Source organism: Heloderma suspectum, chromosome 1, assembly GCF_057233095.1.
Source record: "Heloderma suspectum isolate Gila_16-S chromosome 1, 16-S_ref, whole genome shotgun sequence".
NCBI classification, from domain to species: Eukaryota; Metazoa; Chordata; class Lepidosauria; order Squamata; family Helodermatidae; genus Heloderma; species Heloderma suspectum.
In genome coordinates, this window is record NC_139458.1 from 108,452,283 (window position 1) to 108,473,474 (window position 21,192).

Genomic DNA, 21,192 nt, shown 5'->3' on the forward strand with positions numbered 1-21,192 from the left:
AATCAAAACAAACAGCTGATTAACAGCCTGAACATTTCGTTCACTGGTATGTGTACTCTGCATCAAATGACCTGAGTTTAGTGTAGATTTACAACCTCTAGTGCTGGGATGAGATTGGGCCAACGTTGTCTTTTATAGTACTGTGAACCTGGCAGGGTTACATTGAACCTTGCTGACGTCTGCTTTTTATGGTGTGCCATGTAAACGTGTGACTTGTGCTGAGAAATGAGACGAGCTGCTCAGGAGGAGTTCTGAGTTTCCCCATTATTGTTGCATAATATGTATGTTTAAAACTATCTCACTTTGCTTCTTTGTCTCCTGGAACAGTTTTCATGCAGCGGCTGTTAAATCACAGCCGGTTATGAAGCAGATTGCATTTGGTATTCTGTCCCATCCAGCAATGTATATCATCAGTGGTGACATCTAGTGTGATGTCTTTGCTACAACCCCAGTTTTCTTATCAAGTTCTGCAAGAGTAGAAATTCTATCAACAGTTGCCCATCTTCACTCAGTCATAGACTTCCAGTCTTGAGTATTTTAGGGTACAATCCTATGCAGGTTTAGACAGAAAAAGTCCTATAACTCCCAGCATGCCCCAGCCAGCAATGCTGTCTAAACATGCATAGGATTGTGCCCTTAGCTCTCTTCTAGATCAGGGGTGAGCAACTTCCATCAGTCCTAGCAGGCATAGGCAGTTGTGAGGGATGGTGGGAGTGGTAGGCCAAAACATCTGGAGGGCCACAAGTTGCCCACCCCTGTTCTAAATACTCAGCATGAACATGATTACACTGGGTTTATGAAAGATTGTTCGAGAGAAACATCCAAATATCCTTCCTGTCACTGAAAATGCCACCATATAGAGGCAACTTTACAATGATTCCCCATGACCGCTGTTCATAGAAGCATAGAATAGTAGGGTTGGAAGGGGCCTACAAGGCCATCAAGTCCAACCCCCTGCTCAATGCAGGAATCCAAGTCAAAGTATCCTTGAATGCTTCCAGTGTGGGAGAGCCCACCAGCTCCCTAAAGAATTGGTTCCATTGTCGTATTGCTCTAAAAGGCAGGAAGTTTTTCCTCATGTTCAGCCGGAATGTTCCATGTTGCAACATGTTCCATGTTGCAAGCTGACTCAGGCATCATGTTAGTGATGTGGGAGGGAGAGTCAACCCTTCGCCCCCCCACACACACACATTTCAGACCACATGTAATTATTTTGCAGAAACACCTATATCTTTCATTACTGTTACAATTTATTCTTAAATATATTCAAGAGCCTGCCTTTGAACCATGCTGTAAATCCTGGCCCTCTTCACCCCCAGCTTAAAATAGTATCCCTAGCTTTTAGCATTTAGTATACAGGGTCTTCCCATGAGCATTAAGGGATTTTCTCTTCTATAAAACTCTGGAACAAAGATTTGCAATGGCATGGAGAAAACATTTCGATCCCCATGGCAAACTGCTGCAGGCAAACAGCTTGCTATGCAGAGGCAGCCACTGTTGGGCCCCGTTTGCAGCGGTTTCCATATTGCGGTTGTTTGGTGCGCACCGGCCTCTTGTTTGTAGGAAATCCAGTTCTGCATTGTTTTTAGAAAAGTGTTCATATCTTTATAGCCCAGCTTAGTATCACAAAGTTTTAGAGCAGAAAGGCTCAGAACTACAATGGGGTTTTGAAATCAGCCCTACTGTAGCTACTCAGAGTAAATCCATTTGCTTTTTGCTGCGTGCCATCACCATTTAATTTTTATAGCATCTTGTTGTTCACCCTCCATCCTGAACTTATTTTCCTCTGTTGTGTTGGAAATATTTTTGGCAGACTGTGCTCATGGACCAAAGCCGCTTCCAGGAAATGCAGTTGGAACTGAACCAGCTTATCTTAACTGGCACTATTCTTCTGGTAACATTCAATGCTGCAGGCACAGCTCTTTCAGGTTTGCCAGGCTTTACTGACAAGCTCAAAATGGTTATCCAGGTACTGCTAACAGGGCTACACCTTCCGTGAGTATCATGCAGCTTTCAGCTCCTTTATGGTATGATGCAGAATGTGTGGAAGTGAGTGTTCCTCCGAACTCAGGCCTATTTTGAAAGGACCCATACAAGTTCTTCCTGGCCTCTACATGTTCAGAGTGAGCAAGTGGTATAGCTCTCCCTGGACTATGCCACTTTAGAATACAGAGCGGGAGCGGGGGGATCTCCCACCTGAATTGTCCCCCAGGAATATGTGAGAGAAAAGGTTTCTAGCTAGTTTAAACATGTGACATGTACTCATACGTGCATGTTGAAGTAGCACAGACCTGGTTTTCCTCAACCTAGATCAACCTTCAGTTGTATGTAAGAAATAGCTTACACACACACACACACACACACACACACTTCCTTGTGAGCACAAATCCCTCAGATTACGTTTAAAAAACACACACCAGTGGTTGGTATGTGCAGACTCCTCTCACTAATGACACTTCTCTCACTCTGCAAGCTTTCTTATGTTCATGTGGCTCATAATTTAGGCTGGCAAATATTAGGTAACAAATGGACTCAGTGGACTCAGCACGGTCTACAGAGGCGCAGGTGGTGTCAGCTGCCAAGCGTGCTTTTGACCTGCTTAGGCTGGTTTGGCAGGTGCAGCACTATTTAGAGAAAGCCTCCGTGACACATGCCTTAGTTACATCCGGGTTAGATTACAGTAATGTGTTCGCTGTGGGGCTGCCCTTGAAGACCATTTGGAAATTGCAACTGGTACAGAATTCAGCAGTTAGAATGCTTGTAGGAGCTATTACCTATATTATCCCTATTCTACATTATTTACATTGGCTGCCTGTTAGTTTCCAGGCCAACTTCAAGATGCTGGTTTTGGCCTTTAAAGCCGTAAATGGTTTGGGACATTATTTGAAGGACTACCTATATGTTCCTACCCAATCATTAAGATCAGTGTCAGAGGCCTACTTTCTGGCCCACCAGCAAGAGGCATCAGGCTGGTGGGTAATAGAGATAGGGCTTTCTCATTGGTGGCCCCACATGTCTTGAACTCCCTCCCCAGGCAGATATGTATGGTCTTATCATTGCTGGCTTAAAAAAAAGAAACATTTATTCCAGTCTTCATTTGGTGCTTAAAATCATTAGCTGCTGCTGCTGGGTGTGTGTGTGTATGTGTGTGTGTCTGTCTGTAATTGTAATCTGCATGTTCGTGTTTTTGTAATACTGTAAGTCACCTTACAGTAAGGCAGGTTTAAAATCTTTTAAGTACATAAATCAGGTAAATTTCATTTCATAAGCTATTAAAATATATGAGTTTTTTTATCGTCCTTGAATATTCTAAACCTTCTTTTTCTAGCTCTTTCAACTTGAGTGAAGCTTTGGCTGTCATAAGTGAAAAAATGTGTGCTGAAGTTAATAGTTGCCTTTCCCAACATGGATTCGCACCTTTCACACTCGAGAAAGAAACTGTGCTTAAAGGACAGATCCAGGCTGTGGCCAATCCTGATAACACCATATACAAACTGATAGGTATGCTTAGTAGACCAAATGAGTTTCTGTGAGGGAGTCTGCTCTTTCCCCTGCTAATAGTCATACAGCAACTATAAGTCAAACATATATTTCAGAATATGGAGATATAGGCAAGTTGCTACCTGTAACTGTAGTTCTTCAAGTGGTCGTCTGTGCATTCACACACACCTGCGCGGAGCCTCAATTCAAGAAACTTCTAAAGCTGAGCAATTTTGGTAGGAACCCTTCCCGCACTGTCCAGTGCGCATATCCCTGTTGGGTTCCCACCTCTTCCCTCAGTTCCTTGAGACCAACATTGCGGCCTCGCAACCGAGAGAAGTGAACACTTCAGTACCCAACATCGAACTCGAGCATGACACTGAAGTGGGGGGGGTGGGCAGGTGTGAATGCACAGATGACCACTCAAAGAACTACAGGTACAGGTAGCAATCTTTCTTCTTCGTGGTCTCTGTGCATCACACATATGGGTGACTAAGAAGCTCACTTACAGTGGAGGTGGGTTGGTGTCCTATTACAATACTGATGAAAGGACAGCCCGACCAAAACCACAGTCAGCTCTCACCCGAGTGTCCAGTTCGTAATGCTTGACAAAGGTAGACAGTGTCGACCACGTAGCTGCATGGCAGAGTTCCGAAATAGAAATCTCTTTGTCGAATGCGACAGATGTCACTACCACCTGAGTAGAAAGAGCTGTAGACAGTGTGAGTCCAGCCAACTCATGTGAAAACTCGACAGTCTTAACAATCCATGAAGCTAGACACTGTGTGGACAGAGGCTGGCCCTTCCACTTGCTGCCCTAACAGACAAAGAGACAAAGTGACAATCAGAATTGTTCAGTTCTCGCCTTGTAAAAAGCACGGGCACGATGCACATTGAGTGTGTGTAGGGTCGATTCTAAAGGTGTAGATGAAGAGGCAAAGAAGGCAAAGAAGGCAGGCAGAACAATGTCCTGGTTCAAATGAAGCTCCCAAACAACTTTGGGCAGAAAACCCAGGTCATGTCGTAGCACCACTTTACCTCGATGGAAATAAAGGTATGGTTGGTCAATTCTGAGTGCACAAAGCTCACTAGCACGACGTGCAGATGGTATGGCCACAAGAAATGCCACCGTCCAGGAAAGGAGGCGTAAGTCCACAGTAGCAAGAGGCTCAAATGGCTTCGCTGAAAGTGCTTTTAGCACAACAGAAGGACTCCAGCTAGGTACTGTAGATTGGAGTGGAGGTGCTAAATTCCTGATCCCCTTTAAGAACCTCTTCTCAGTCGGATGTGAAAAAACTGAAAAAAAACTCAACTGGAGGATGAAACGCTGAAATAGCTGGCAAGTAAACCCTGAGAGAGGAAAGTCTGAGTCCTTTCTCAGAAAGTGAGAGGAGGAGATAGAGAATGTGATGCATTGAATATTGTCTGGGGTGGAAAGAATGCTGATGAGCAAACGCCACAAAAGTAGTCCACTTCTTTGAATACGAACATTGCGTGAAACGTTTACGTGCCACATCTAGTATTCTCTGGACCCCAGCCAGGATTACAGGATTGTCACTCACCCAATTCTCCATGCTGTCAGGCGAAGAATGGCCAGATCCAGGTGTCGATTCCGATTGTGTTCCCTGGTGAGGAGAGATGGAAACAACGGAATCTGTCGGTACTGACCCTGCGCCATTTGCATTAGAGGGGCAAACCAAGGCTGACGTGGCCACCAACGGGCTTTCAGTATGCAGTCTGTACTGTCCCTTGCCATTTTTGCCAGAACTCGAGTCATTAGCAAGAAGGGGGTAAATATGTAAGAGAGAGTCCCGATCCAAACAAAAGCTAAGGCATCTCCCATTGAACTTCTCCCTTGTCTTGCTCTGGTGCAGAAGTGACGACAGATTGCACTGTTTGCTGTAGCAAATAAATCGATCTGGCATCCCCCACTGTGTGAATTTGCTGCGCAGAACCATCCTGTGCATTTTCCACTTATGAGAAATCACCATCGTTCAGCTGAGTTGATTGGCCAGAACATTGTCCACACCCGCTACGTGAATGGCCACTAAAGGTATTTGGCATGGTACGCACCAATCAAATATCTGGAGTGTTAGAGCCACGAGTGGTAATGACCTGGTACCCCCTTCTTTGTTCAGATATGCAACCACGGTTGTGTTGTCCAATGCTATCTGAACCTTCTTGCCTGTCAAGTCCAGCTCAAAAGCATGAAGTGCTTTGAGCACGACTCTTAGTGCCAGAACGTTTATGTGGTGAGCGCCCTCTCTGTGAGACCATCTGCCATGCACTATCAGAGTTCGGCAATGTGCTCCCCATCCCGAAAGAGAGGCATCAGTTGTCAGGACCACAGAGGGAGAAGGTGGCAGGAAAGGTAGCCCTTGATTCAAGTTGGTCAGTACCAACCACCATCGCAGACAGCCCTTGACTCCTGGTGGAAGTATCAGCAGTATCTGATGAGCGTCCAACATGTTGTTGAAATGGCAGATAAATCAATTTTGTAAGGTTCTTATCCACAACCATGCATATCGGACGGCCGCTGTCGTTGCAGCCATAAACCCCAGAAAACACTGAATCTTGAATGCTGTAGTAACCTTGCTGTCCAATATGTTTGAAGCAAGGGTGACTAGTGTTTCCAACTTGGTGATGGGCAGGAAAGCTCTTCCCACTTCTGAGTCCAACAATGCTCCTATGAATGTTATGCTTTGAGTAGGGGTAAGATGAGATTTCTCCATCTTGATGTATAGACCTAGAATGTTGAGGAGACTGCAGGTCACCTCTATCGACCATATCAGTTGTAATTTCTTTGAAGCTACCAAGAGCCAATCATTGATGTAAGGGTAGACTTCCATGCCCTGCAAACAAAGATGGGCACATACGACTGCCGTGCACTTGGTAAAGACCCTCGGAGTGGTGGCGAGACCGAAGGGTAGAACTTGGAATTGGTATGCATCGGTACCAATGGCGAAGCATTGGTAACGCTGATGGGAGCGCTCTATGGCAATGTGGAAGTAAGCGTCTTTGAGGTCAATAGAGGCGAACCAGTCTCCTCGGGAGAGAAGGGGGAGAACAGACTCCCGTGTAACCATGTGAGCGGCGAGATGTAGCTGTTGATCTGCCTCAAGTCTATTATTGGTCAAAGGCCGCCATCCCTTTTTGGTACCGTGAAGTACTGGGAATAAAAACCGTCCATCAGTTGATTGTGTGGAACAGGTTGGATTGCTGCTTTGTCTCGAAGGGTTTGAACCTCTGTAAGAAGAGTCGTAGACGGAGCGGTAACCTTCACAGTACCAAGTGGAGGGATGACATTGAATTCGATGTGATAGCCTTCCTGGACTCTGGTCAACACCCAAGCTTCTGTCGTAATGTCTTGCCACACCTGATGATATTGTGCCAGGTGCGTCCCAAAAAACAGAGTAGGATGGTTGAGTGGAAAAACAGGCAGTAAGTCAAATATGTCATTTGCCCCTGTTGTCTGGTTTCCTATGGTAGTCTTGGGATCTTGACAGCTAGAAGGATTTTCCTTGTCTGTTAGGCTGTGGCCATTGCTGGCCTATTCCAGCATTGTATGGTTGATATCGAGGAGTGGAAGATTGGTACCAACGTCGATACCAAGGCTGCTGTTGTTCATGCTGCTGTTGTGGTAAAAACCTCATCCGACGAGCCGTAGTCCGAGCTTTTTGGACTGTGTCCAACGCTTTGTCTGCTTTAGTATTGAACAGACTCAGCTCATCAGATGGGAGATCTTCTATCCTCACCCTCGTTTCCCAAGGAAGGCCAGACAATCGAAGCCAGGTGTGATGTTGAAGAGCGATTGAGCTTACCAAGACCTTCAAGGTGTAGTCTGTCTGATGGCGCGATGTATTGCCTGCTGTCTCGATAATTTTAATGCTTCAGCTCTAAAAAGGCGACCCACCTCATTTTTATCATTGGGCAACAGATCAAGAAGCTTGCCCACCTTGTCCCACAGCAGGAACTGGTAACCCGACATTGCCACTTGATAGTTAGCGATTTTTAAACCCATTGCTGCAGACGAATAAAGTCTCCTTCTGAGTAACTCCAGTCTCCATCCCTGTTTGTTGGTGGGAGATGAATGAGTTTTCTTTGACTTGCCTTGTGCAACTTCAACCACCATAGAGCTGGGTGCAGGATGCTTAAAGAGATATTCTGCATTAGTGTCCTGTAAGTGGTACATGCCCTCCGACTGCTTCGATACCGGAGGCACCGTGGAAGGGGTATTCTAAGACTGTTTTATAGTTTTGTTAAGAGTAGGCAGTAGAGGAATCACCACTGGCTTCTGCGCGTCTGGATTCACGGCATCAAATTCAGGATCTTGCACCAACAGCACAACTTGCTGTGTCTCAAGTCCCAAAGCCTGTGCCATTCTAAGGATCTGATCAGCAAATTGACCCAAATCCTCAGAAGGAGAAATGGATTCATTGGTTTCCACCGAAGTATCTGGAGAAAAAGTCTACAACAGACAGATGATTGTGAAGAGGAATCCGATTCATAACCCTCTGTTTCAGACACGTGAGGTGGCAATTTAGAAGCAGGGTGAGGTACCATAGCTGGAGGAGGTGCTACAGTTTAAAACAGGGTTTGTGTCAAATCCTGTTGAGGTGGTGTCGGAGGCTGAATCAGAGGAGACCTATGCACAGGGGGAGACAGAACCACTCCTGGAAAGGTCTGCACAGATTCTGACGCTGGCAGCAAAGCAGCTCCTTTGGAGCCATTGAAATGGTAGCAGACAGACAGCGACAAGAGTGACTCTCCTCCCATCCCGGGCATTCAATCAAAGGAAGATAGTGCCTCCCATTGTCAACATACTCGATCCACTGCCTTGAGCCTAGAGAGCCATAGTGCAACTGAGGTCTATCCCATTCAGAATGTGGTGACCAAGAGCGCTTTCAGTACCAATGGCTGTCTCGATTACTCAATTCATAAGGCCTATGGTATGATGCCATGGAGTAAAAGGATTCAGATGAACGCCTATCCCATCCTGGATCATAAAATTCATGCCTTGGTCAAGGGAAACACAGAGGAGGCTGAAACAGGGACGGTTCCCTAATCTATCCCTCCACTGTTGACATTAGAAGGATGGGTTCTTTCTGTGGTACCGACACCATTTGAATAGGAGATGACAAGAGCACCAGCATAGGTATAGGTGGCTGTACTGATGATGTCTGTGCCAGCAGGTGTCAATCCCGAGGTGATGTTGGGACAGGAGCAGGAGGCACATCACGAACAGGAGTGCCAATTGGTGGCAGCGACTGAACTTGAGGAACAGACGAATTGGAATGAATTCCTTTTGTTTGGTCCTGGGTGACATCAAAAACTGTTTTGGCAGTCTTCTTTGGCTTCTTATGTTCAGAAGACTAAAGAGCAGACTTTTAGAATTTTTAGCTTTCTTCGAGAGTCTTTTTGTGAGTGTCAATGCCAAAGACCGTCTTGGGTGCCTGGCGAGGCATGGCATTGAGGGGATTTGGACCCCGACACTAAAGGCTGTGATACCGCTGGCTGCGATGGAACAACAGCCTCTGCCATTTTGTTAGGGCACTTGGCGGACTCTAAAGCCCTTTTCCACAAAGCAGCTTTTATCTGATCAGAGCTATTTTTCCTCGTTTGTTTAGAGAACGTATTGCAGTGCTGACAGGTTTCTACAATATGTCCCTCACCCAAGCAGAAAAGACAAACATTATGTCCATCTTTGTGAGGTAACTTTGCCCCACACTGGGTGCACTTTTTGAAAGGTGCCCGGAGGGCCATACTCCTGTAAGGGCAATCGCAAAAGATGCAAAACAGAACAACAAAAAATTAAAAATGTATATAAAGACAGAAAAAATCATAGAAAGAGAAAAGACAGAATAAAAACCTCAGCTTTTCCTTTGTTCTAAAGGCACTTCGTCAAAGACAAAGAGAGAGAAGTTCCCATGAGGCGTACACAATGGTGGTCAAAAGAGAACTGAGGGAAGAGGTGGGAAGCCACTAGGGATATGCACACTGGACGGTGGGGGAAGGGTTCCAGCCAAATTTCCTCAGCTTTAGAAGTTTCCCAAATTGAGGATCCGCGTGGGCGCAGAGCCCGTATGTGTGATACACAGAGACTACAAAGAAGAACTTAATGTTGTGAAACAGAGAACAGAAATGCTTTAAATAGGTGAATATACTCCCTTTTAGATGAGAGAGCACATTGTCTTGAATCACCATAAAAAGGCTACTTTGTCAAGGTGGAGATGGAGGTCAGATACCCAAGAGGAACATAGGAAGCTGCCTTATACTGAGTCAGACCTTTGGTCCATCTAGCCCAGTATTGTTGACGCTGACTGGCAGCAGCTCTCCAGTGATGAAGGCAGGATTCTTTCCTAGCCCTACCTGGAGATGCTGGGGGTTGAACCTGGGACTTTCTGCATGCAAAGCATGTGCTCCGCTACTGAGGTACAGCTCGTCCCCCTTTCAAAAGGAAGACTTTTGGAAGATAGGGAATGTTCTCCAGGGTTTATTGGAATTAAGTGGTATAGAAGAGCAGGCTTCTGTCTTGTGGCTACTGGACAGATAAAAGGAAGTACTTCTTCACATAGTGCATAGTTAAACTATGGAATTCGCTACCACAACATGTAGTGATGGCCACCAATTTGGATGGCTTTAGAAGAAGGTTAGATAAATTCCTGGAGGGGAGGGCTATCAATGGCTACTAGTCCTGATGGTTATGTGCTACCTCCAGTATCAGAGGCAGTGTATGTGTATGCCTGTGTACACCAGTTGTTAGGGAACATGGGCAGGAAGGTGCTGTTGCCCTCTTGTCCTGCTTGTGGGCTCCTGGTCTACAGCTGGTTGGCCACTGTGTGAACAGAATGCTGGACTAGATGGACCCTTGGTCTGATTCAGCAGGGCTCTTCTTATGATGATGGTGTTCTCTTGGAACAGAGAGGGTGAGATATGTAGCAATGTTTGGAATGAAGAGACTAAGATGGTGAACCAGGGATGTCAAACCTGACGCTGTGGTGCCAGATCCAGCTCACCTGGTGTCCCAGTCCAGTCCTCCGGGGTTCCCCAGATGGCTATGTTCTTTCCCCTGGCCCCAACCCTTCCCCCCCCCCAATCGTTTGATAGTTTCCTGGCTTTTGTCTGCCCCCCGCCATTCTTAAAGGTTGAAATGCTTTTATTAAGGCATTGTTGCTGTAAGAGCATCAAGCTAAATATGCTGCTATTTTTGGCACTTTGTCCCTGCCCCTTTGACCACCACCACTGGAATGTGGCCCTTGAGAGCTTCTATGAAGTAGAATTTGGCCCTCAGGCTGAAAGAGGTTCAACATCCCTGTGCTAAAGGAACTCAGGAACATTTTGGTTGTTTATACTTGGGATAAGGCTGTTGAATCAGAAATAAGCACCATCATGGACTTTTTTGTTGTGCATGTCTGGTTTGTCCTCTCAGGAGGAAGCCAGGATCTCTTAGGAAGTCTTACCAATTTATTTACTTCCCTTTTCAAGATTCAAGAATCCAGTCATTTTTGGAGAGCTTCCTTGTTTCTGGTCATCAAAAATCCCTTCCTGCTACTCCTGGTGGATTAGGCCCTATCCAGAGAGAACTGGAGGACATTGCTGTCAAGTACGTTCGCCTTGTCGACTACAACAAGATGGTCTTCAGTCCTTATTATGATGATGTTCTCAGCAAAATACTGAATAAGGAAGAATCACCTTAGCTACGAGGCAAACTAGAAAATGTTGAACTCATTTGTATGTGCCCTAAACGACAGGGCTTCAATCCAGTGTAGGGTAGTGGAAGGCTGCATACCCGCTGTTACACTTATATTTCTGTCAGAATTATCAGGGTTGGAAAGCAGAAGCTTCCTTCAGACCCCAGTTGTTCCTTGGGGATCCCCACAATCTGTCTTGCCATTCCTGTTCCTCTCCTACCTTCCATCCGCAGTCCAGGGCTACTCAGAAACGTCTGAGTTAAACATGAGACAGATAAATTTAGGCAGTTTGGATGTCGGGGGAGTGGACTGGGACATCCCAATAGTTGTAATCACTTCATCCTGCTCCAAAGGTGATCTGTATTCTCAGGGGCTTTGTTCCGAAGCCCCTAACAATGGTCACCTGCTATCTACCACCTACCCCACCTTGTTTTTTTCTGGCCAGCTGTGTGGGGGACACATACAAGTTGTGGGAAGAGTTTCTGCCCCCTTCCCCCTTGCGCACTAATCTGTCACATTCTGCTACAGCAGATCACTCATAGAAGCCTGGTTCTGTGCATGGACCAATGTTGTTGGATCAGGGTGGTTAACATCTCTCTGTTGTAGAAATCTTGCAACCTTAGGAAAACGTCTTTCCCACAAAACATTTCAATAATTCAAAGCAACTATTGAGTACAGAGTGGATACACCATGATGCATGAAAATACACTAGCTTAGTATTTAATTCAAATCGAGAGTTAATTTTGCTCTTTGAAATATAATCACCGGTAAGACTAAAATGATAGCTGTTGAAACCATCCTGTTAGCATGAACTTTGATGCGAAAGAGTAAACGTTTCTTTCTACGCTAAGTTATATGGTTCTTAAAGCCTGACCTAACAACTGTAACAGTAACTTAAATTTCTACGTATTCCAACCTTGGATATTGGTAAAGCACTTTATATGTAGTTTGCAAGCCAAGGCACTTAGCCTTTCTGCCAGCCACAGTTTTTTCTATGGTATTTGTTTCTGTACCTGCAGATATTCTATCAAAAACATATATAACTATATTTTTGTAGAGTATTTTCTGGTTCGTCTGTACTTCAGTATTGACAAGAATGACATTCTGTTGACTCAAGGTGGTGTTTCTCTCTTTTGAAGTGAAAGAACTAAAACCTCTTTTGATAGGAGTGGTGTTTCTTTGTTGTCTGTTGCTGATAGCATAAAATGCTAATAGACAAGCAAAACTTTATATCTGAAACAGTTGGATAAAGACATATCAACTGAATCTGATGCTAGAGTTTATATTACAAAAGTTTTGTGATTAGAGAAGTTGGCCTAAGCTCCTAGCTTAAGACTCCCTCTAACAAAATACCATGCCCCCAGTCCAAGTATTCTTTGCACACAGCTGTAGGCTGCAAGTACACTGTCTGGCATTGGCAGCTGTGGAATCTCCCCCCACCCCCGCCTTCCTCTTTACCCCATAGAGCAGCCTTTCACAGGCTTAAGCCTGATCCAGCAGGCCATCCACAGGCAGGACATTTACTTCCATGCATGTATCACCCTTGCTGGATTGGGGTGCAGAATGTTGTTTGTGTGTTTAGCTATGATGTTTATCATAGGAAACGAACTATTTTAATGTTCCATGGAGTTTATGGAAATCTTACTGCTAGGTTTAATTTTTTCTCATCAGGAGTTCATAAACGTGTGTAACATCCTGGAGAAATATGTGCAACATCCTGGATGCTTGAGAAAATTAACTGTGTTTCTTAAGGAGGTGACCTGTGAATCGCTTTCCAACATCAGAGGCGTGACTAAAGGCAACATAGATGTTGGGTCAAAAATGTGGAAGCTAAGAATATGCCTGTGTAGTGGCTTTAGAAATTGGTTGGAAAGATAGAACACATAATTATGGTGCCTGAATGTTTAGTGGTTTTCTGTTAAATGTGATCTAATTTGACGCTGAAATCTTAAAAAGGAAGCAAAGCGGCAAACCTCAATCTTCCAGTTTACGCAATCCCTTTCGCTAACAGAATTACTCAAAAGCAAACAGTTTGATCACACCCTGAATAATTAAACAATAAATATTTTGATACAGACCAGTGTTTTTAACACGGAAAAAGACTGGCCACAATCCAACCAAAGTTAAACACTCACTTAACTCTATCCCATTGAAATCAGCTGGACTTCAGAATGCTTAACTTTGCCTGGATCATGTCTGTTTACCTAGAATTAGCAAAATACAATACCTATTTCTAGGTTATATTAGCCAAATGAATTGTTAGTTTAGGCCTAAGCTCCCACACACATTTGAACATTTAAAAAGTGCTGCTGGGTAATTTGCAGCAATAAGTCTGCAATCCTGTGGACCCTGGGAAGGTGTCCCAGGAGCAGTAAGAATGTAAGAAGGGCCATGCTGTGTCAGACCAAGCATTCTGTTCACACAGGGGCCAACCAGCTGCCCACGGGAAACCCACAAGCAAGACAGCCCCCTCCCGCCCAGTTCCCCAGCAACAGGGGTACATAGGCACACTGCCTCTGGTACTGAAGGTGTCAGTAAGATACTTTGGATCTCCTCCATGGGTGGAGCGAGAGAGGTCCACCCTTGGACAGGGATCAGACTTTGACTGCCCCCTCCCTGCCCCCATGGAAATCTCCACAGCTATCGCCTTTACAATGGCAAGGAAATTGTGTGTGTGTGTGTGTGTCTTTTTTACACACACCACAGTATTGGGAGGAAGAAAGGAAAACACCACTCTTCCCTCCTTTCCACTCTACCTGTGTGAGCCTGGTAGGGCTTTGGATAAGGCAGTTCATCCATCTTTGGATCTCCCTGCGCCCACTGGAAGGATTGCTCTGCCGTTACCTTGGAAAGGGAAAACACTATAGATGGAAATTCAGTATTTATCAACATTGTCTGAATTGTATGTGTTCATGTATTTCCTTGAAGCAATGAATAATGTGAACGGGCTGCTTTTTCTGTTCAGTGTTTATGTTGTTGTCTATGCCCTATCTGCATCATTAATATGAGACTGTAACTCATCTGTAATAAATAATTTTATGCAGTCTATGTACAAAAAAGGAAGTGTTTGTATGTCCTCGATTGACTTGAAAACCATACATCCGCTTGTTATGAAACTTTCAGGATATCTTCTACCTCTATCTGGGATGGTTATCGGCATAGTGGAAAAATTTTAAGCAGTAGGGTAATGTAGGAGCTGAAATTGGATACAGCAGGGGGCGGGGCAAGGCCGCAAGTTGCCCAGGTAACGAAGAATAATGTTGGGAGTTGATGTGGTTGGGAGGGGGAGAGAAGGAAGAGCGGAGAAGAAGGGAGTCATGGCTGGCAGAGAGGGAAGCTAAAGACAGTCTTCAGGAGACAAATAACAAAACAGACCCGTCCCTCAAAGGGGTATGGCAGGGGTTGTGCCCAGGGGCCAGGGCAGGCATACTGTGTCCAACTCTGGCAGCTGCATGACTTTGCTTGAAGGCTTTGCTGTATCCTACTCTGACAGGTATGTAAGGCTTTGTTGTATCAGACCAAGGGCTCTTCCCAACCCGTGTGAAGCTGGGTCCTTTTGCTAGTAGTCTATATGTTGCAGTTCAAGATAATTAACAATTAACCCAATTTTCTTCCTGTTTTGCATGCAGTTCTAAGTTTTCACCATTTTTGTAGCTCCTTTTGTTACTGCAGTAATACTTCCTGTAGGTGTAGGATTTTCCTGTTTGTTCCTTTAGTATCTCTATGTATATGTTAAGTCCTGGATGAAAAAACTGTACATTAAAGGAGCAATTCCTCAAGAACTACTGTATAGGTATGCATAGTTACCACTGAGATGTCTCGCCTAGTAGATTGCTCTAAAATGGGTGGGCAGAAGGTAGACAGGAATCTATTTGTAGATCTCTAGGTGCTTTGCACTCAAGGATTTCTGACTCCCAGTAGTTTAACAATAGCAATAATAAAATTGTGCTTTGTGGGCTGAAAGGAAAGCTTGGCAGGCAGGGGTAATTAGGAGTGGTTTAGTATGTTGAAGAAGTGGGGCTCAAATTGTTTTTGGTATTCAACAGATTCCTGGACTCAGAATTTTTCAATTCTCAGAATTTGGACTCAGAATTTTTAAATGTATGTCCTTTGCACCTAGCGGATTTTGGGATCCTAGTAAAGAACAACAACATTGATCCAGCAAGCCTGAATTTTGCCTACCTCTACTCTAAAAGAAAATAGTCTTTAGATTCAGGCTCCCGAGAGCCCTCCGGTAATCGCTGAAAAGCCTATGGTGGAGTGCCAGTGACCACATAGCAGCAACAGTTATCTATAGCTTTGAATCTGTGTTAGTTATTACAGGCCCCCGATTCCTGAGCAGCTGTAGAAGGGTGGTAGCACTGTGCTTAAATGACTTGTCTCCTCATGTGGCTACAGGTGACCTCCAGTAAATCACAACAGTAGAGCTGGGCAATCCCATACTTCCACAAAGATGTGGAAGTAGGCATCCTTGAGGTCAATAGAAGCAAACCAACCTCCACAAGAGACCAGAGGCAGGATAGATGCCAGAGAAGCCATGTGGCATTTCCTGGGCAACATGAACAGGTTCTGTTGTGGGAGGTCCATACTGGGCGAAGTCCTTCATCCTTCTTCAGTACCATGAAGTATCTTGAATAGAAACTGTCCCAAGGTTGCATTCATGGGACAGGTTTGATCGCCCCTTTCTCAAGGAGGGACTGAACTTTGGTATGGAGGACCAGGAATGGTGCAGTCACCAGCATGATACCAGGAGGAGGGAGGGTATCAGACTCGATCCGGGAGCCCCTCCCAACTATTGCAAGGGCCCAGGAGTCCAACGTGATGTTGTGCCATGCAGGATGGTAGGCAAACAGGTGCGCTCCATAAATGGACATTTGGGCCACAAGGCGAGGAAGGATGGCAGGAAGCAAGCCAAAGCACCACTTACTCCTGCTGTCAGATTTTCTTCAATAATTGCAGAATTTTGAAGATGGAAATGATTTTCCTGACTGACCTGGCTGTGACCATTGTTGCTCATGAGGCTGGTACTGAGTGGCAGATGACAGAAACCAGTGTCGTTGCCTTGCTGCAACATAAAACCCATATGGTGCACTGTGGTACGGGCCTTCTGTACCGAGTCGAGTGCATCGTCATTTTTTGTGTTGAACATGCCTTCCACGTCAAAGGGTAAGTCTTCAATACTGTTACTGGTTTCCTATGGAAGACCAGATGACCTCAGTCAGGCATGGTGACATAGGGCTATGGATCCACCTAGCACCTTTGAGTGGCGATCGACTTGGTGGCATGATATATTTATTTGCTGCCTGGACAGCTTCAGAGCCTCCGATTGGAAGAAGCAACCAAGCTCCTTCTTGTCATCTGGAAGATGCTCAAGAAGACAGCCCACTTTGTCCCAAAGCAGTAGCTGGTACCCTGACCTTGCTGCCTGGTAATTTGATACTTTTAAGGCCCATCACTGTGGAGGAATATAGTCTCCTCCTGAGTAAGTCCAGGTGTCTGCCCTCCTTGTCAGTTGGAGAGGAGTGTGTCCTGTGGGCCCTGCCCTGTGCGGCTTCAATGACCATTGAATTTGGGGCTGGATGTTTGAAGAGGTACTCAGTATTGGCCCCCTGTAGGTGTTACATACCCTCCAGGCACTTATATATTGGTGGCACAATGGAGGGGGCTTTCCAAGATTGCTTCATGGTTTCCTCTAATGCAGGGAGTAGAGGAATGGCCACAGGTCTGAAAGACTCCACAGTTATAGGGTCGAAAGTAGGGTCTTGCACCTTGGAAGCTACTTGCTGAGTCTCTATGCCCAAAGCCTATGCCATTCTAAGAATCTGGTGGGAGAATTGTTCCAGATCTTCTGATCGCGGTATGGCTTCATTGGAGCCAACGATCATGTCTGGCAAGGAGATGGAGAAAGAGCATGAAGATTGAGACGTAGTATCTGGCTGGTAGCCTTCTATTCCAGAACATTCCATTCTCTTTTTGCTGGACTGGCGGTGCTAACAGTGCCAAAGGATATGGAGTGACTGGTTGGTCTGGAGGCCTCAACACCATAGCTGATGGGTGTTGATGGTACCAACCTTCTCCCCAGTAGGGAGGCTCAGGATGGCGAGGGCGGTACTGGCTGTATGGCTCAGTACAGTAGTCAACCCAATCCTGGGGTTTCCTGTACTGCACATCCCATGTTGAACGTCTGTCCCACTCCGAGAATGGGGACCTGGACTGTTCCCGGTATCAGCATCGCTTGCAAAAACTAGGGACGTGACCTCTAGTAGTGGAGGCATTCGACCAGACCGACGCAGGTGAGTGTGGGCGCCATTCACAGCCTGTAACGTGACCTTCTAAGCCATAAAGATGAGGTGGTCGAAGGATCAGGTCTGTCAGAGACAGGTCCTGTATGTCACCCTCCGGCGTAGCCGTAATCGAAATGGGTTCTCCCCCTTGCATTGGCTCCACCATCGGAATGGGTGAAAATAGCATTGGTGGCGCAGCGGGGCGGAGTGTTGGTACGGGTGACTGCATCCGAGTGGAAGGCTTTGGTGGAGCAGTGGGAGCAGTGGGAAATGCGGCTGGCATTGGTGGTCGCTGTCAGTCCCGAGAAGTCTGTGCTGAAACGAGCGGCACGGTCAGCTCTTCATCTCGAGTCGGAGTGCTGGCTAACACTGCCTGTATGGACTGGTCCTGGTCACAAGGCACTTGCACAGTCAGAAAGACCCGAGGGGCCTGATGCACGATCTCGAGCAGAATCATAGAGCCCTTTAGAAATCTTTTCTTTTTTGAGTGTGAAGAAGACAGACTAGCCTGCCTTGAGACGTTTGCCTTTTTTGTTAGTCTTTTTGCCACTGTAAGAACCGAAGATGGTACTGGAGTGGGGGGATCTTGTGTACTTGGCGGAGTACGATGCTGAGGGGGATGATGATTCCAAACCTGGAGCAGGCACGTAGTGCGAGGCCGGAACTGGTGGGTTTGCTATATCTTTTGGCTCCTCTACCAATTCCAGCACCCTTTTCCAAAGTGCAGCTTTTAGCCGATCTGACCTGTTTCTTCTCACTTGCTTTGAGAAGGCTTTACAGTGGGGCAAGCCTCAGTGATGTGCTCTTCACCAAGACAGAACAGGCAGAGAGAGTGCCTGTTTGAAGACAGCAGCTTTGCCCTGCAGCGGGTGCACTTTCGACAGAGAAGACAGAGAGAAATACTTTATAGTAAGGAAGAAGAAAGAAGAGAATCTCAGCTTTTTGTCAAAAAATGCTTTCTAACAGTGAAACAAAGAGAGCTTTCCCTATGGCGGTCGAAAGAGGAGATAAGCCAGTGTGGTGTTGTAGTTCGAGTGTTGGACTGGGAGCCGGGAGATCCGGGTTCTAGTCGCCACTCGGCCATGGAAGCTCACTGGGTAACTTTGGGCCCATCACAGACCCCCAGCCCAGCCTACCTCACAGGGTTGTTGTTGGGAGGATAAAATGGAGAGGAGGAGGATAATGTAAGCTGCCTTGGGTTCCTTGCAAGAGGAGAAAGGGCGGGATATAAATGCAGTAAATAAATAAAAAAATAAGCAGGAACCCGCTAGGAACATGCATGGTCGGATGGTGGGGGACCGGCTCCTGCCACACCTTCCTCAGCTATAGAAGCTTTCTCAATTGAGGCTCCGTGCAGGTGCATGTGTGATGCATAGAGACCATGGAGATGAACTTCACTCTACTCATGTTCTCATTGTGCACATGGTGGAGCTCTACTTTTGCAGGTAATGAGGAAGTCATTGTTCACACCTGGCTGTGTCTGTGCATGTAGACTGTGGTAGCCAGGTAAGAGTGGACAACCTGAAAAAAATGTTTTGCGAAAGAATATAAGCTGCTAGGCCAAGTGAATTAGAGGCATTGGGAAAAGGCAAAGTGTTAAAGATTTGGGCTACAACTCCCATAAACTCTAATCAGGATGGCCAAAGGTCAGGGATTATAGGAGTTTAGAGGGCACCAGGTTCTCTGCCCCCAATTATAGAAATAATTCTTAAAAGCATTAAGTTGCTCTTTATGCTGCAGTTTGTGCCTTTGTAACAAGCTACACAGAGCAGAACACAACAGAGTGAAGATCCTTACAAATTAAACCTAATATTAAAAGTGCGATGTAGCTGGCAAGTTGGCATCTTAAGATCTCCTTGTCTTGTCATTTCCTTTCAGGAAGCCATTTTAAATGCTAGAGAAAAGATACATAGGTTTCAGTGAGTTGTCAAGGGAGCCTTCACAGTGACATCTATTTTTGTTTCAGTTTAAAAATGCCAAAAGTATGGATTTCTTTTCTTATTGCAGCCATTGTTTATATGACAGACTCATAACACAAGTTACTTCACACTTTTGACCAAATAGAAAGGCAAACTTTCCTAATTCAGTTAGCCACGGTAATGATGTGTTCAAACATTAAAAGGATGTGCAGAATATTTGACAGCAAACCAGCAGTCATCTGATTGTCAAAGAAAATGTGTAGGAGACCCTTTGCTGAAAATGATTTCAAAGCTCTTGTTTTCGTCAGGTATCTGAAAAGAGGAGAATGTATATCAGGAGTGGGGAACTCTTTGGGATGTGAGGCAAATGAATCCCCACGCAGCACCCTACATGCCTGATGATTGGAGATAACAAGAGGATTTCTCCCCACCCCCACTCTCTTCCTCAAGCCTCTAATAGCCTCCAGTCTTTGCAGGCTGAAGATGCCTACCAGTGCTGTATATGTTGTTGGGGGAGGGAGGTGGATTTCCTATAAATAAGGGGTAGGGAACCCTATGACCATCAAGATGTCGTTGGATTCCAGCTCCAACCAGCCCAGAGGTTCTCCATTCCTGCTGTTGATCCTGCTATTATTATATTGGATGACAACAGCAGTCATGCCAATTCTATACAGTCCATCTTTGTTTCTGCTTACCTACTTATTTCTATTTTATTAGCTGAATATTTTTTCTTAATATCTAAGGATTTCTTCAAACAACCATTTTCATACTCTGGAACAAACATATGACATGGTAATTCATTTGTAATACACAAAACTAAATCATACACTTTGGACTGTTCTCTTTCTCCCTATGATTTGTTTCAGTGCATCGATTCTTGAAAAACTATCACGCTTTCTATGCTACAACAGAGTACAATGAGAAACAGAAGTCTGATCCTACCAGAAAGACCCCCCCAGGGAACTTTAAGAAGAACAATAGAGAAAGAGGCGCTAAAATTCTAACAGACAATCCTTGTTCACGCAGGCATTCTCAGTGAAAGCAAAGAGGTGATGCTCTAGAACACATTTATTCATCCTCAAGCTACCATCAGGGACTTTAGGCTGCAATCCCTACTTACTTGGGAGTAGGTCCCATGTATAGGAGCACTGTTAGAGGAAAAGAAAAGAAACGGGTCTTTTTATGAAAATACAAACAGACTGGCCCAAGTGCAGTAAAGAAATGAATGCCCATCAGAGGGGCTGTCACTGCAGATCAGAGGCCATCTTAGAACATGAAATATTGACATTTCTTGAACAATTCACCTTTACTATCAGTCCTATATGGTATGATACTAGTTTTCTGAAACACAAATTGCTGGTGAATAGCTAACATTCCCCCCTCCCCTAAAGGCCTGCCGAGGGGAGTAAGGGCAGGGCAGCAGGGCCTCTCCACCAAGTATGCCTATGGAAAGCGCCACAGTGTCGGGGTACTGCCAGCAGTGTTCCTGATGCTCTTGGGACCTAATTGGGGTGTTCCGAGGCATTTCAGAGTCAGCCTTGAATCTACTGGAGCCAAAGCCTATGGTTCCCCCAATAAGTCCCTGTATTGGGCCTATTAACTATGTCACCTCCCTCCCTTTGGTTTCAGTGGGAGAAAAAAGGTAAAGAAAAACCACAAAGGCCAGAGACAAGCCTCCCCTTCACCTTCCATGTCCTGGGCACTGTGAGCTGGCAGGGCAATGTGACGTCCTCACCATGTTATCAGGATTGCTTTGTTAGTGGCTTTTGGTTAGCGACACTTAAAATACTACTGTGCTAGAAATAAAGCAGCATGAGC

The 21,192-nt window shown here is 45.5% G+C and overlaps 1 protein-coding gene across 3 annotated transcripts in view; it reads left to right on the forward strand.

Moving 5' to 3' along the window:
- The window catches only part of TCP11L1 (t-complex 11 like 1), a 39,732-nt gene extending 24,778 nt beyond the window's left edge, over window positions 1-14,954 (forward strand). For 2 of the 3 annotated variants that reach the window (XM_084853353.1, XM_084853335.1), the window contains 3 exons: window positions 1,814-1,995; window positions 3,329-3,501; window positions 10,966-14,218. In XM_084853353.1, the coding sequence (XP_084709479.1) occupies window positions 1,814-1,995; window positions 3,329-3,501; window positions 10,966-11,177 (567 nt within the window). In that variant the 3' untranslated portion in view covers window positions 11,178-14,218. Of the gene's footprint in view, window positions 1-1,813; window positions 1,996-3,328; window positions 3,502-10,965 lie in introns of all 3 variants that reach the window. The other variant, XM_084853344.1, reaches the window with a different exon arrangement.
- The last annotated feature ends 6,238 nt before the right edge of the window (window positions 14,955-21,192 follow it).